The sequence below is a fragment of the Piliocolobus tephrosceles genome, chromosome 9, assembly GCF_002776525.5.
Source record: "Piliocolobus tephrosceles isolate RC106 chromosome 9, ASM277652v3, whole genome shotgun sequence".
Taxonomy (NCBI): domain Eukaryota; kingdom Metazoa; phylum Chordata; class Mammalia; order Primates; family Cercopithecidae; genus Piliocolobus; species Piliocolobus tephrosceles.
In genome coordinates, this window is record NC_045442.1 from 84,737,544 (window position 1) to 84,751,335 (window position 13,792).

Below are 13,792 nucleotides of genomic sequence, written 5' to 3' on the forward strand. Positions count from 1 at the left end.
CTAGGGTGGGCAGGAATATTTGCAGAACAATCTACCATACCTTCTTTCAGGGGTCTGGTAGCATTTAGCTTTTTCAAAATGGCAAGACCCTGAAATTCTAGACTCTGTTCCCTTTTATTTCTGCTTTAAAATGTGGCTACTTCTTTTAAATGCAGCCAGTAGCGACTAACACAAACTACTGAAGTTTTGCTGTCCAGTCTCTTCTAGAGCAGGGTTCAACAAACTTTTTCTGTCAAAGCCTTGTAGTAAATATTTTAGGCTTTGTGAATAATTAATAGTCTGTGTCACAGCTACAAGACTCTGCCATTGTGACACAAAAGCAGCCATAGGTGATATGTACTTGAATGAGCATGACCGTGCTTCAGTATCAACACTTTCTTTACAAAGCATGCACGCCTTAATTTGCCAGCCCCTGTGCTAGAGCTTTCAGGTTCATTGTACAAGTGGCTGGGTGCAGGTGACAGCTTCATGAAGTGTTTTGCTACTACATAACCTAGATCACCTTTCCAACCTTTGATGTGAGTTTCCCTGCTGCTCAATTGCTAAGCCGGGATCTTATGTTTTTATAATAGTTAACACCCCACTTCTGACACCAGTTTCAGTGTTAGAATAGACTCACCTGTACCGAAGTAACAGATAAACCCTTAATTCTCAGTGGCTTAGCACGACTCAGGCTTATTTCCTTTGCTGAATGTGTGGTGCAGCTCATAGTGGGTTTGTGGACTGTACATTTACATAAATGATCAGCAACCCAGGCTGCCAGAGAATCCTCTGGAACGTTCCTAATCACCAAAGCAGGGTAGGAGACCACAGGAAGTTGTGCACTGGCCCTTCTCTTCTTTACTTCCACTCACATCCCGTGAATTAGAACTACCCATGTGCCCTTGCCTAACTGAGGAAGCTAGAAAAAGTAGGGGAAGAAGACAGAATGTTGGGTTAGTTCCACTGCCTACATAAATTCTAAGTTACTATTCTTAGATATAGTTAGCGTAATTAACAGCTGTAAGGTACATAATGATATATATGGATGACTTTCAGTTAATATTCTTTGAGGCTTTTTTTGACAATTATTTTGCTTAACAAAAATACCTGTCTTTAAAAATTGTTACTTTGCTTTCAATTTTTTCACAATAAAGTACTTAAAATTGGAATGTTATTTCTAAATTGGAATCAGCTAGTATAAAGAGCCAGTAACCTTCAACCATCACACTAAACATTGAAGTGGTATCAAAGCTTGTAATATTTATTCTTGAACATGCAGTATTTCTTTGCTGAGGTACTGTATTTTAGAAGTATTAGCAACATTATACTTACAGAATACCAATAATGAAAAAGTTTTTCTTCTGTTTCAGTAAGACTTTTGAATTGTTGGTATATTTAATTTAATAAAACCACTAGATTACATATCTTCTAAACCCATCCATGATTGCCTGTCGAAATATGTTAAAGACAACATGCTTTTCTGTATGTTAACATTACAAAAGTAGTAGTTGTCTTTCAAGCAGGCTGTTTTCCTTTTTTGTATTAATCAGTGATATTTAATATGTATACTGCATGTCAGTACAGGTAATACAGTGCATTTGTGTTGTGGATTTATGCTTTCTTACCTTTTTGGTCCTTTGGCTTGTAATAGTATTCATCAAGGCTAACAGGCATAGTATATTGAACATGAAGCTGTGAGTGTTTATGCTGCTACCTGACTTTTGATGGGCACAGCACAGAATATGTTAAAGTAGAGGCCAGGTGAAAAATTCTGAATTATTCAGTAGTATCTATAGCAAGCAATTTTATAAATTAGTGGCACCAGGACAATGGTGTTCTACTTCTACAAACAGACAAAAATTTTATAGCAAATTTGTGTGACTCCAGGTGGGAAATCAGGGATGGAAAAATGGATAATGACTATTCTGGTCCTTTGGAACTGGGTATCTGCCAATCTAAAAGATCAAATAACATTTGCTATTGATTGACAGGATGGCTCATTGTTGACTTATAACATCTGTATAAAGCTTATTGTGACTTTAAAATGAGATTTTTAAAATATTGGTAATGTGTTATGCAAATGAATATAAATGCTAACTTATCACTCTTTTACTATAGTAGTTTTTTATGTGAGCTTTGCAATGTCTTTTCAAATCCCCTCTGTTTAACCAAAAATGTCTAGCTAATCATAATTTCTAGCGATTAAAACATTACTAACTTCTCTAATAACTGTATGTATTCATAAATTTTAAATCCCATAAAGCTGACTTCTCAGGTTTGCCTTGTAATGATGAATCAGTGCAGTAATATTACAGTGAGAAAAATGAAGAGTTAACATGAATGTTTTGCAAGGGATAGTATAACTTTATTGTGAACTGTAGGATTTTCATATGTATCATGGCAGTCATTTTTTAATTTTTATTTTCTGAAGGACTTAAAGCCCAGTAATATAGTAGTAAAATCTGACTGCACTTTGAAGATTCTTGACTTTGGTCTGGCCAGGACTGCAGGAACGAGTTTTATGATGACGCCTTATGTAGTGACTCGCTACTACAGAGCACCCGAGGTCATCCTTGGCATGGGCTACAAGGAAAACGGTCAGCACACACATTTATTTGAAATATTTTTCTGATTTAGCTTTTTTTCTTTATTCATTAGAATTTTTATGTAAATACTTAAGCTGAAGAACATTGAATTAAATATGTACTATTGTTTGAAATGTGTATCTAAAGTTTGCAGGTAACTATAAATTTTGTCATAAATGTTTGGAAAAGACTTGGGGCCCTTATTTGTTTAAATACAGATACATACCATCACTATTACCATTGGGTAAAGAATTTGTTGCCATGGCCCTGAGACAGAATTTATGCTCTTTGCTTGCCTATAACTTGAAAGTGAACATTTCTAACATGGTCTCAGGGATGTATAGAGTGTACTGACAGTTTATTATTAGTGTACATCAGTGATATTTGCCCATATTTCCAACCCCATGAAACTAAAGATCACAGCAGTAGCACTCATCATAAACTTTAAGAGGTACGTTAAGGCCTCTGCAAAGCTGCTGGATAATTAAGGTGACCTCTTGAAGGAAGCAGTAAAGTTTTATTAAAACCTTGTGTCCAGCCTTAAGGAAATGACTTTTAGTATTTTGTGTGGGTATATCCGACTGTATCAATTGACCTAAGAATCAATGTTGAACAAAATTATCTGGCATGTAGATCATGAATTTAAATATTTTTTATGGATATACCTACTTATATTTAATTTAGGAAGAAATTTTGTTGAGTCTTAGAAATTTAGGAGATGAATAGATCTGCTGATAACCATGAGATTTTATGGAAATAAACCATCATTTTTAAAAATGTGATGACTTCATCCAAAATACTACCAAGAATAAAACCTAGACATTTTTTCTGGCAAGGAATCTGGAATAGCAGTTCATTTTGAATCAGGAAATTGTAATAAGTCAACTTTTAAGATTTTTTTAAATAAAATATACGATTAAGCTGAGCTTGATTTTCTGAACTGATTAAAAACAAATACTTTAAACATTTGCTATTAATTTTTTATACTTAAGTAAATATGCTGTTCTTTTTACTTACTCTCTACCTGAAATTTGAAGGGTTTTTTTTTTTTTTTTTTTTTTCGAGAATTGATAACTTCAGGTGACCCACCAGCACAAAGATTGCTTTTGCATTTGCTGTGATTGTCATAGATATGGTGTTATGTGTCAGTGTCCTATAAATATGATCTTAGGATAGCTTCCTGCCAGAAATTAGCACTAAGAGAAACTGTCATATAAAGAATTGAGGCTGGGTATGGTCGCTTACACCTGTAATCCCAGCACTTTGGGAGGCCGAGTCTTGTGGATCACCTGAGGCCAGGAGTTCGAGACCAGCTTGGGCAACATGGCAAAACCCTGTCTCTACTGAAAGTACAGAAATTACTCAGGTGTGGTGGTCCCAGCTATTCCAGAGGTGAGGCATGAGAATCACTTGAACCCGGGAGGTGGAGGTTACAGTAAGCCGAGATTGCACCACTGTATTCCAGCCTGGGAGACAAAGCAAGACTGTCTCAAAAAAAAATAAAAATAAAAAAAGAACTGACATGTAGTTCCTCTCTTAGTTAAAAATTACGTAGATCACTTTCTTGCCTTCCCACTCCCACCCTAGGAAATGGAGTCAAATGTAATGCTTAATGACTATAACTACATTAGCCAGCAAGGTTAAACATAAGTACTTCCTCCTTTTAATGACACCTCACACTCATTTTATTTATTATTATTATTATTATTATTTTTTTTTTTTGAGATGGAGTCTCGCTCTGTTGCCCAGGCTAGAGTGCAGTCGTGCCATCTTGGTTCACTGCAGCCTCCACCTCCTGGCTTGAAGCCATTCCCCTGCCTCAGCCTACTGAGTAGCTAGGATTACAGGCGCGTGCCACCACGCCTGGCTAATTTTTGTATTTTAGTAGAGACAGGGTCTCATTAGGTTGGCCAGGCTGGTCTCGAACTCCTGACCTTAGGTGATCCACCACACCCAGCCTCCCATCCATTTTAACAACTTTGCTTTATGTGCCTTTTATTACAGTCTACTCAGAGCATTTTGGAAAGCAGTGTAGTCAATATATTTTTAACTGCTTAATCGACTAAGCAGTTAGCTTAAAACTAGAGTTATGCATGAATCAGACTTATGTTCCTAGTCTTCACTGGCCCAGATAATATCTTCTCTCATGCTTGCAGCTTTCAAAATACTTTTGTTTAAAAATAGGCTTTTCTGGAAGTTACCAACATAAGTTGTATGCTGGATATTTAAAGTTTAACATTCTCTTTAAAATCTGTAGAGAAGAGTTATTCCAATAGATTTTTGTCAAAAAGGAAAACCTTAGAAAAAATTTTTCTCTGAGGCACTAATTTATAAATATTAACTTTTTTTTTCTAAAATCTTATCCTTGAAAGCTGAACCATGACATAAATATAAAAATGTTCATTCATTTTAATATGAAATTTTAGGGAAACTTTAGTTCCACAGTATTTCCAAAAGTAATTCCCAGTTTAGCTCCTAAGATTCTTCAGTGAACTGGCAGCCTTTTAGTAAGAATGTACTGTATTAGAAAGTACAGGCTTTAATTTTCTAAGTCCTTTAACATGAGTAAAGGGCACGTCTCTTTCTGACATCTATTTGTGCTGTGTTCGTCTTGTCATTTTAAAGAATTTGGACCTTCAGATGTCACAACCAAATGCGAGTTTCTAAGGCTTTTCCTTCTAAATTGCTCATTCTTCCCTCTTTTCCTATTAAACTACAAGCACTTACTCTCTCCTTTTTGTGTGATAGTCAAACCCAAAGTCATAAAATGCCACTGTGTACTGTCAGTTTCCCTAAGTAGGTGGAGATTCCCAATTGTCTGTTTCAGTGTCTAGCAGATTCTTGTCAACATTGATTGGGATTCCCATTTACAGTTGGCAAGGGTCATCAGTAAGTGTTCCAGGAGACTCTAGATAGTCAGTTTGTGGAAACTGTCATACTGTGTCTAGCCAAAACTAACTTCTTAAATCAAAAGCAGTTTGGTTTTATGGGTTTAAAAAACTTCAGGTAGGAAACATGAAATACATTTCTCTTACAGTTTTCCTTGATTAGTTGTTAATTCTCTGTGCACTTGTTCCTTTTGGGATAGTAGGGTAAATGTAGCATGATGTTGCCAAGAAAGCAAATGGACTTTTAATTCAGAATAAGCATAGCACTTCTCAATTAAATATATTTGGGAAATCCAGTTTAAAAATTCTAAAGAGCTTTAGATTAACTTTTTTATTGTAATTATTCATAGAGATTATTTCTGTTAAATATTTGAATATGCTGAATTATTTTCTCATGCTTTTTTCTTTTATTTAACTTAGTATAATGCACAGTTGAACTTCTAAATAGTATAGTATAAAGATTTTATTTTTATAATTTTACTACCTCATGTACATTTTTATTTACAAAGTTTGTGTTTGGTTCTGTTTCATATTTTATAAACAAGTTCTCAGGGACAAAACATGCAGGGTTTTTCTATTTATGCAATTTCTATGCGTAGCTCTCACTTTGAAATTAGATATGTAATTAAAATGCCACACTTTACATTTTCTTTTGTGAACCAAAGACTTTCAAAAAATAATTTGTGTTTTAAATTATTCCATGAGCTAAAGTTACGATCACTTTTTTCTTTTTGTGATGTTTTGCAGTTTTTATATAATGCAGTCATATTATGCTTCTTTGATTTTAATGACCTTTTGCTTTGCTTTTCCTTCTTTTGTGCTGCAAACATATAGTGGATTTATGGTCTGTGGGGTGCATTATGGGAGAAATGGTTTGCCACAAAATCCTCTTTCCAGGAAGGGACTGTATCCTTGTGCTGCTGCAGCAGTTAATTAGTTAGGCGATGAACTTCTTTATGTTCTCTAATGAAAATGAATATGCTACATTTATACAGATGGGATTTTAAACAGGCATAAAGTTTGTGGCTATTAGAGTTCAAAAATTGTTGAGATAAGAAGCTGAAATATTTGTAGGCTGCATCTGGCAGTAGGACATACAGTCTCTGCTGGTAGTCAGAGCACATTCACTGTCACTCATTTTTATTTTATACTGCTTTTTATAATTTTAAAGTATACATGGTGTGTGTGATTTTCTTTATTTTTTTTTTTTATTTTAACCAGAATCTTTATGTTAATGTCATTGCATTTTGTTTTCAGTTGACATTTGGTCAGTTGGGTGCATCATGGGAGAAATGATCAAAGGTGGTGTTTTGTTCCCAGGTACAGATCGTATCCTTATCTTTGGCCTAAAATGTAGTTTCTAAAGGTCAAAATGTATGATAGCATTTCAGTTTGGTCAGGTGTGATGTATTTTGTCTCTCCCTAATATATTGTTAAATTACTCTTAAAATACCACCTACTATTTGACATAGACTTTTCTTTCCCTCATTTGTTGTTTCATATGTTAGTTCAGAACCCTGCTCAATTGTAATTATGCACAATTACTGGGTGGCTTTGAGTTGGTTTATTTAACCTAAATCAAAAGTCATGGCTTGCATTAAAAATTTCTAATAATTATACACTTAAGTCTAGAAATACGTACAACTTAATATGAATTTTGGAGCTGTCTGTTGCTTCTGGCCATCCTTTTGTTTTGTCCCCCACCTCCTTTTTGTTAATGTTCTATGTGGTTTATGTCTTTTGATTGTTGTCTCATTACTTACATAACATACCCTTTCATCTGAGAATTTCAGCAGTAGTAATTTTATATGGTGACGATAGCTTTGGATTCATGCTTTTTGTTCATCCCACTACTTTTAATATTTATATTAACCGTGATTTGTTATGTGTTTATCAGCTAGTAACACTTAGAATTGTTTCAGGAGGAAGAATGGAAAAAGCCATATTCACAAGATTACGATAAGTGAGTTTTAGGCCTTGGCCTTCAGGTTCCTGGAGTGTAAAGACTAGAGGAAAGGAGACCAAGAAATCCCAGCCTTACAACTTACCAAAAAACTGAATCTTTTTTATAAGCATCAGAGCTTTAGAAAAATTTTTTAAACATAAACTGAACAAAGAATGGCAAAAGATAATGCCGCTTTTATAGAAGCCTTTATTTTTATTGCAACTGGTTATTTTCTGTTAGTCTAGAAAACTCAGTAAAACAGGATGTGTTCTAGAAATATTGTCTAGGAGATACAATCATGTTTTCTGATAAACTGACAGAAAAGGAAACATTTTGTGTATTATTATAGCATTGTGTGCAGCTTGCAGTTAGAGCCACTGTGGATAGTAATTGTCATTATTCTTAGTTACTTATAATTTTATTTAGAATTTGTGAGTTTAAGCTTCCATTTTAAGGTAAAATCAGTTAGTATGAACACACACAATAAATAAGATTAACCAAGCTTATTTATTGATCATTTCTGTCCATCTACAATCATTGCCTTTTGCAAGGTGCCTGTGACATATAAAATTTGTAACTGCCACATCCTTTCTTAGGATTTTTTAAATTTCTGTTTTCTTATAATATGAATATGACTAATGTGTTGAACATTAGTTATGGAGTATTTTTCTTAGCTACTTGATATTAGATATTGATCAGTGGAATAAAGTTATTGAACAGCTTGGAACACCATGTCCTGAATTCATGAAGAAACTGCAACCAACAGTAAGGACTTATGTTGAAAACAGACCTAAATATGCTGGATATAGCTTCGAAAAACTCTTCCCTGATGTACTTTTCCCAGCTGACTCGGAACACAACAAACTTAAAGGTACTTTTTACAAATATATAAATTTAATCCCATTTGGGGTGTGTGTGTATGTGTTTGTGTGTTTATATGTATTCATATTCTTATGGGACATAACCCAAGGTTTTCTCTGGATGGTGGGAAAAAAAATGAGGTTTTTTTTTTCCTTTAATTTTATATATTTTAGTCAGATGTATAAAATAATTTTACAGTAATATTTTTAAAACATATGCTTTTAAAATAAAAAATAATCTCAAATTGCTGAAAGTTATTAATCATTTGAGAACCTTTACAAATATATGTACATTAACATCATTATGTTTGCAGCCAGTCAGGCAAGGGATTTGTTATCCAAAATGCTGGTAATAGATGCATCTAAAAGGATCTCTGTAGATGAAGCTCTCCAACACCCGTACATCAATGTCTGGTATGATCCTTCTGAAGCAGAAGCTGTAAGTTATTTTCTTAATGTTTACAGAACATACTGCATTCTTAGAGTTAGAATTACAGTTAGGTTTGGAGGAAACCTTTTAATTTTAAATAAAAATGTAGATACATGATGATGATGTTTTTCTGTTTCTTCATGAAAACTACGTCAAATAATAAACTAATGAGCATATTTGAGCCCCTCCTACACAAAATAAAGTCACCTCCCACTGTTTTTTGCAATCTTGTCTGGATACCCTAACCAGAGAACTAGGATGTTGAATGCTCTGAGGGAACATCCTAACTCAATTATAAAAGAAATTACTATATCCAAGGGAAAACGGAATTCTATGATCTATGATATAAATAAAATGTGGCAATTTCAAGAGCTGGAAGAAAAGAAAAAGACAGTTAAACATTTTTTTTCCTGCAATGAAGGAGTCTTCCTAAACTATTCTGTCTATATAAGAAAGTTGATGATTGATCAGTCTTGATCTAATGATACATTTTTATAAGTCATCTGTCTGGCTAATATTTCAAATAACTACAAAGAGTTAAAATACTCCCAGCATACTGACTCGATTATTATTGCCTTGTGTTTTTCAGCCACCACCAAAGATCCCTGACAAGCAGTTAGATGAAAGGGAACACACAATAGAAGAGTGGAAAGGTACATTCATCAGATTCTTATAGGGAAAACTGCGAAGGAGCTTCTGGTTTTTATATGGTGATTTATTGTCATGTTAGATAAATTTTATGACATTTTCTGTGCATAACTGAAATTTGTTAATATTTTTACATAAGTGGACAGTAAGTCTGCTTCCTTCCTTAACTTAATCTTAAGTTCCCAAGTTTCCCACCCCAGACACAGACACATTAGTGCTCTCTCTCATGTTTTTCTATGGTGTATGAACGTACAAATGTGTTTAGTGTCTCCCACCTCTCTTCTTCCACCCTTTTACAATCACGTATGGTTGTGTACGGTGTATGCTATATGTACTTGCTTTGTTGATATAATCAGATATCTGGAAGGTTATTCTCTTTTGGTTCACGTATATGCCTCTCTTGCTTTAATAACTGATTAGTGTTCTGCTGTGTGAATGTGTCACACTGTATCTCCATCTCCCTCTTGATGACCATTTAAATTGTGTCCAGTCTGTTCCTGTTAGAAACAACTCTGCAGTATTCATGTTCACATATGAGAACATACCTGGAAGAAAAATCCTAGAAGGAGATGTGCTGAGCCAAAGGATATTTTTCAGTTATTTCCAAATTACTCTCCAAAGAAATTGTAGTAGTGTACACTTCCATCCATATTATATAGGAGTCTCTCTTTACCCTCACCCTTGCCAACAGAATGAGTTAATTTTTAATATTTGTAAATCTGATATAGTAGTTTTATTCTATTTTATGAATGTGGCTGAAATTAATCATGCTTTGATAGTCATGGAAGTGTTCAAATATTTCTTCGAAAGGTCCCCTGGGACATGTGGGCCAGGTAATGTTTAGGTCCCATTTACTTCCATTTGTGTTGTTGTCCTTCAGTGTTTTGACCACTTTTGTAACTGTGTGACTTTGAGTAAATCACTCCCCCTTTATCCCGCCCTCCTACACCGCCCCCTGCATTTTACCTCATCTTAAAATAGAGGCAGAAGACCTGTTATTAAGAGTTGTCTTTAAATCCTGGGAAGCCAAAGTGGACTGGGGAGGTATAAACATGAATAAGTAACCCATTTTGCTAAGGATGAATTTGATTCTTCTTAGAAATTGAAGAGATTTAGAGATTGATTTTCTGTGAACTTTGGGAAACCCATGGTTAGCAGAGCCCATGATAAAGTTAAAAAAATGACAATAAAATTGGATAGAGTCTGCTGTATTTGAATATGTAATATGCGTTTGAATATGTATACAGATATAGCTCTGTACTATGTATGAAAGCATTAACCTGATATTTTTACATCCTACTAATTTACAATAGACCATGAAGTATTTTATAGAATCTTGCTTTTTTGTTTTGTTTTGTTTTGTTTTGAGACAAGGTCTCACTGTGTCACCCAGGCTAGAGTGCAGTGGTGTGATCATGGCTCACTGCAGCATCAAAACTCTTGAGCTCAAGTGATCCTGCTGCCTCAGCCTCCCCAGTAGCTGGGATCACAGGTGTGACCCACCACACTTGGCTAATTTTTTTTTTTTTGGGGACAGGGTCTCACTATGTTGCCCAGGCTGGTCTCAAACTCCTGGGCTTAAGTGATTCTCCTGCCTCGGCCTCCCAAAGGGCTGGGATTATAAGTCTTAAGCCACTGCACCTAGCCTAATTTTTTTTTTTAATTTTTGTAGAGATGGGGTTTCACTCTGTTGTCCAGGTTGGTCATAGACTCTAAATAGGCCAGCAGTTGTAAGGCACACCATTATGTGCCACAAAGAAAAAAAAAAAAACACTGTCAGTTGTCCAGCACCGTTGATTGTAAGATGTAGTCCGTTTCAGAGTTTAAACTGAAAAAAAGTACATCTTAAAATCTGAGATACAGTGTTTTCATTTGTATAAGAATATATTTGGGGATTTTGATTGCTTTAAAAACATTTACCTTAATTCTGTATCTCTTACTCCTAGCCCCAGGTGCATGTCAGTAATTACCCACAGACTACCTTTTTCAAGATCTACTTAAGAGCAGAAAGAAAAATTAATTGCCAAAGCCATTAATTACAGATGGCTTTGCCTAGTTAGTACTCCTAATTAGTTTCAGTTCTTCTGCCTTAACCTCTTTGTGCTTTTTCCCAGAGGAGTGCTATTTTCTCTCTCAAAAAATCCTATTGCAAATGTTTATCATTCCTTTTTGTTTCTTTGAAGAAAACCATCTCTTATTCTCTCCTTTATCAGTGCTTTCTATTTTTCTCCTTCCAAGCCTTAAGTTACTGTAGCAAACAAACTTATGTCCAGTTGTTGTTCATTCCAACATATTCTCTTGTTTTACCTTATTAACCAATATAAATGTCATACTCTGTAATCAGGGATTCTTTGTCAGAATTTTCTTCTTCAGGAATTAACACAGACTCCTTGAAATTCAATGCAATGTTTTTTGTTTGTACGTTTTTCTCAGAAGAGGGTTTTACAATTCTCAGAAGATTCCATGACCCAAAGAAGATGATAAATAGTGGTGATGATGTGGCATCCACCATTAAGGTTAACGTGTGGTGTGCCTTGTGAGTCTAAATGTCTACTTAAGAACCTTAAGTAGACATTAGGAACCTTAAGAAGGTTTTTTGTTTGTTTGTTTTTGCTTTTTTGTTGTTGTTGAGATGGAGCCTCACTCCACTGCCCAGGCTGGAGTGCAGTGGCGCAATCTCAGCTCATTGCAGCCTCTGCCTCCCAGATTCAAGCAATTCTCCTGTCTCAGCCTCCTGAGTAGCTGGGACTACAGGCGTCTGCCCCCACGCCCGGCTAATTTTTGTATTTTTAGTAGAGATGGGGTTCCACCTTGTTGGTCAGGCTTGTCTCAAACTCCTAACTTCAGGTGATCCACCCGCCTCGGCCTCCCAAAGTGCTGGGATTACAGGCATGAACCACCACTCCTGGCCGAAGGTTCTTAAGTAGACATTCAGACTCACAAGGCACATCACAGTTAACATCAGAATCACTTCTGATGATAATATCAGTGAAGAATGTAAGACAGGAGGCGCATATATTGATACCCGCAGAGCAGCTCCCAGTGTCTCTCTTCAGTTGCAACAGTTGTCGCAGTGGTCTGCTTACTGTCCAGAAGCCTGATAAGAGAAAAAGATAGATTCCCATGGAGAAATGTTATTGGAAGTGATAACCATGCTTACTCATAAGGAGTTGAAATGTAGCTTACCTGTTTCTTTTCCTCCAATAAAAATGTGTTTATCTTTCATTCTGATTAATGAAGCTTTTGCATACTCTGATTTAAATCTTGGTAGCATTTATCTAGTTGAGTACCCACAGTGCGCCAGGCTCTATTCCAGGGCTCAGGAAATGGAAGTCAGTAAGACACATGGTTCAAGCCCTCCCTGAGACAGATGGTAGTACAGAATGATATGTGGTATGATATGCTGTAGTACAAGTTGCTGGTAGAGTGAAAAAGAAAGCTTCTACCCCAGCACCATCAAACCAACCTGAGAAACAGTGGTTACAGGAAAGATTAGTACTTCCTTTCGATATGGTCCATTGTTGAGTGTCAAGGAATTGTTATTAACATCCTTGAATCTTAGGCTGACACTTAACTGACTGTCATTGTAAGGACACTGTTTGAAGTACTTCACATGTATAAAAATTTCCACTTAAACCATACATGCGTTGTGAGATTGGTTCTTAGACTTTGAAAAGTTCATTTTTGTTTACTTCTTTTACAGAATTGATATATAAGGAAGTTATGGACTTGGAGGAGAGAACCAAGAATGGAGTTATACGGGGGCAGCCCTCTCCTTTAGGTTGGTTACAATATAAGCTTGGTTAAGATTACAGTTTACTTCTTGTGTTGTAATCTTCAGTGGCCTGAAACCTGCAGTTCTTCCCATACTTACAAAATCATCATTATTGCAGGCTTAATAAGTATAAGGAAATACGGTTTGTTTGGTGAAATTTGAAAGCACTGACACACTTTTCTATTAATACATTATACTAATATATCGGTAACTGTTTATAAGATGCACATCTTTTTCTATGATATTGACATTCTGTTGAAGAACAGAAATTAAAAAACTTTGTTGGCATTGTTGCTGGGTCTTTAAAGAAGAAACTTCTCAAAATTCAATATACATAACCTTTCTGTGATGTTGACAGTCTTTACTTTGGATAAATAAAAGCTTCATTGCAAAATTTAGTACATGTAGTACCAAGTTGCTGTCTTTCAAAATGATATTATTGATTTATTGAACGAAGACAATAACATTAAAACCATCACTAGAAGGTATTCTTTCTCTAAGAAGAGAACTGGGTTTGTAGGAGTTAAAACTTTTTTTTTATCATAAGCTGATCTTATATTTAATGTTAGTACAAGTAAAAGTATAAAGAATAGAGGGGAAAAGTTAAATGGCAGGTAACATGTACATTAAGTACATACCACGTGACAGACACTGGTGGTTTATATACTTTATTTCATTC

General features: G+C 35.3%; 1 protein-coding gene across 15 annotated transcripts in view; it reads left to right on the forward strand.

Annotated features, from left to right (window-relative positions):
* Positions 1-13,792, forward strand: part of MAPK8 (mitogen-activated protein kinase 8) — a 135,283-nt gene that overhangs the window by 114,079 nt on the left and 7,412 nt on the right. For 8 of the 15 annotated variants that reach the window (XM_023230147.2, XM_023230140.2, XM_023230149.3 and 5 more), the window contains 6 exons: positions 2,414-2,579; positions 6,290-6,361; positions 8,089-8,271; positions 8,575-8,699; positions 9,280-9,343; positions 13,042-13,119. In XM_023230147.2, the coding sequence (XP_023085915.1) occupies positions 2,414-2,579; positions 6,290-6,361; positions 8,089-8,271; positions 8,575-8,699; positions 9,280-9,343; positions 13,042-13,119 (688 nt within the window). Of the gene's footprint in view, positions 1-2,413; positions 2,580-6,289; positions 6,362-6,712; positions 6,785-8,088; positions 8,272-8,574; positions 8,700-9,279; positions 9,344-13,041; positions 13,120-13,792 lie in introns of all 15 variants that reach the window. The other 7 variants (XM_023230136.2, XM_023230144.2, XM_023230138.3 and 4 more) reach the window with 1 other exon arrangement.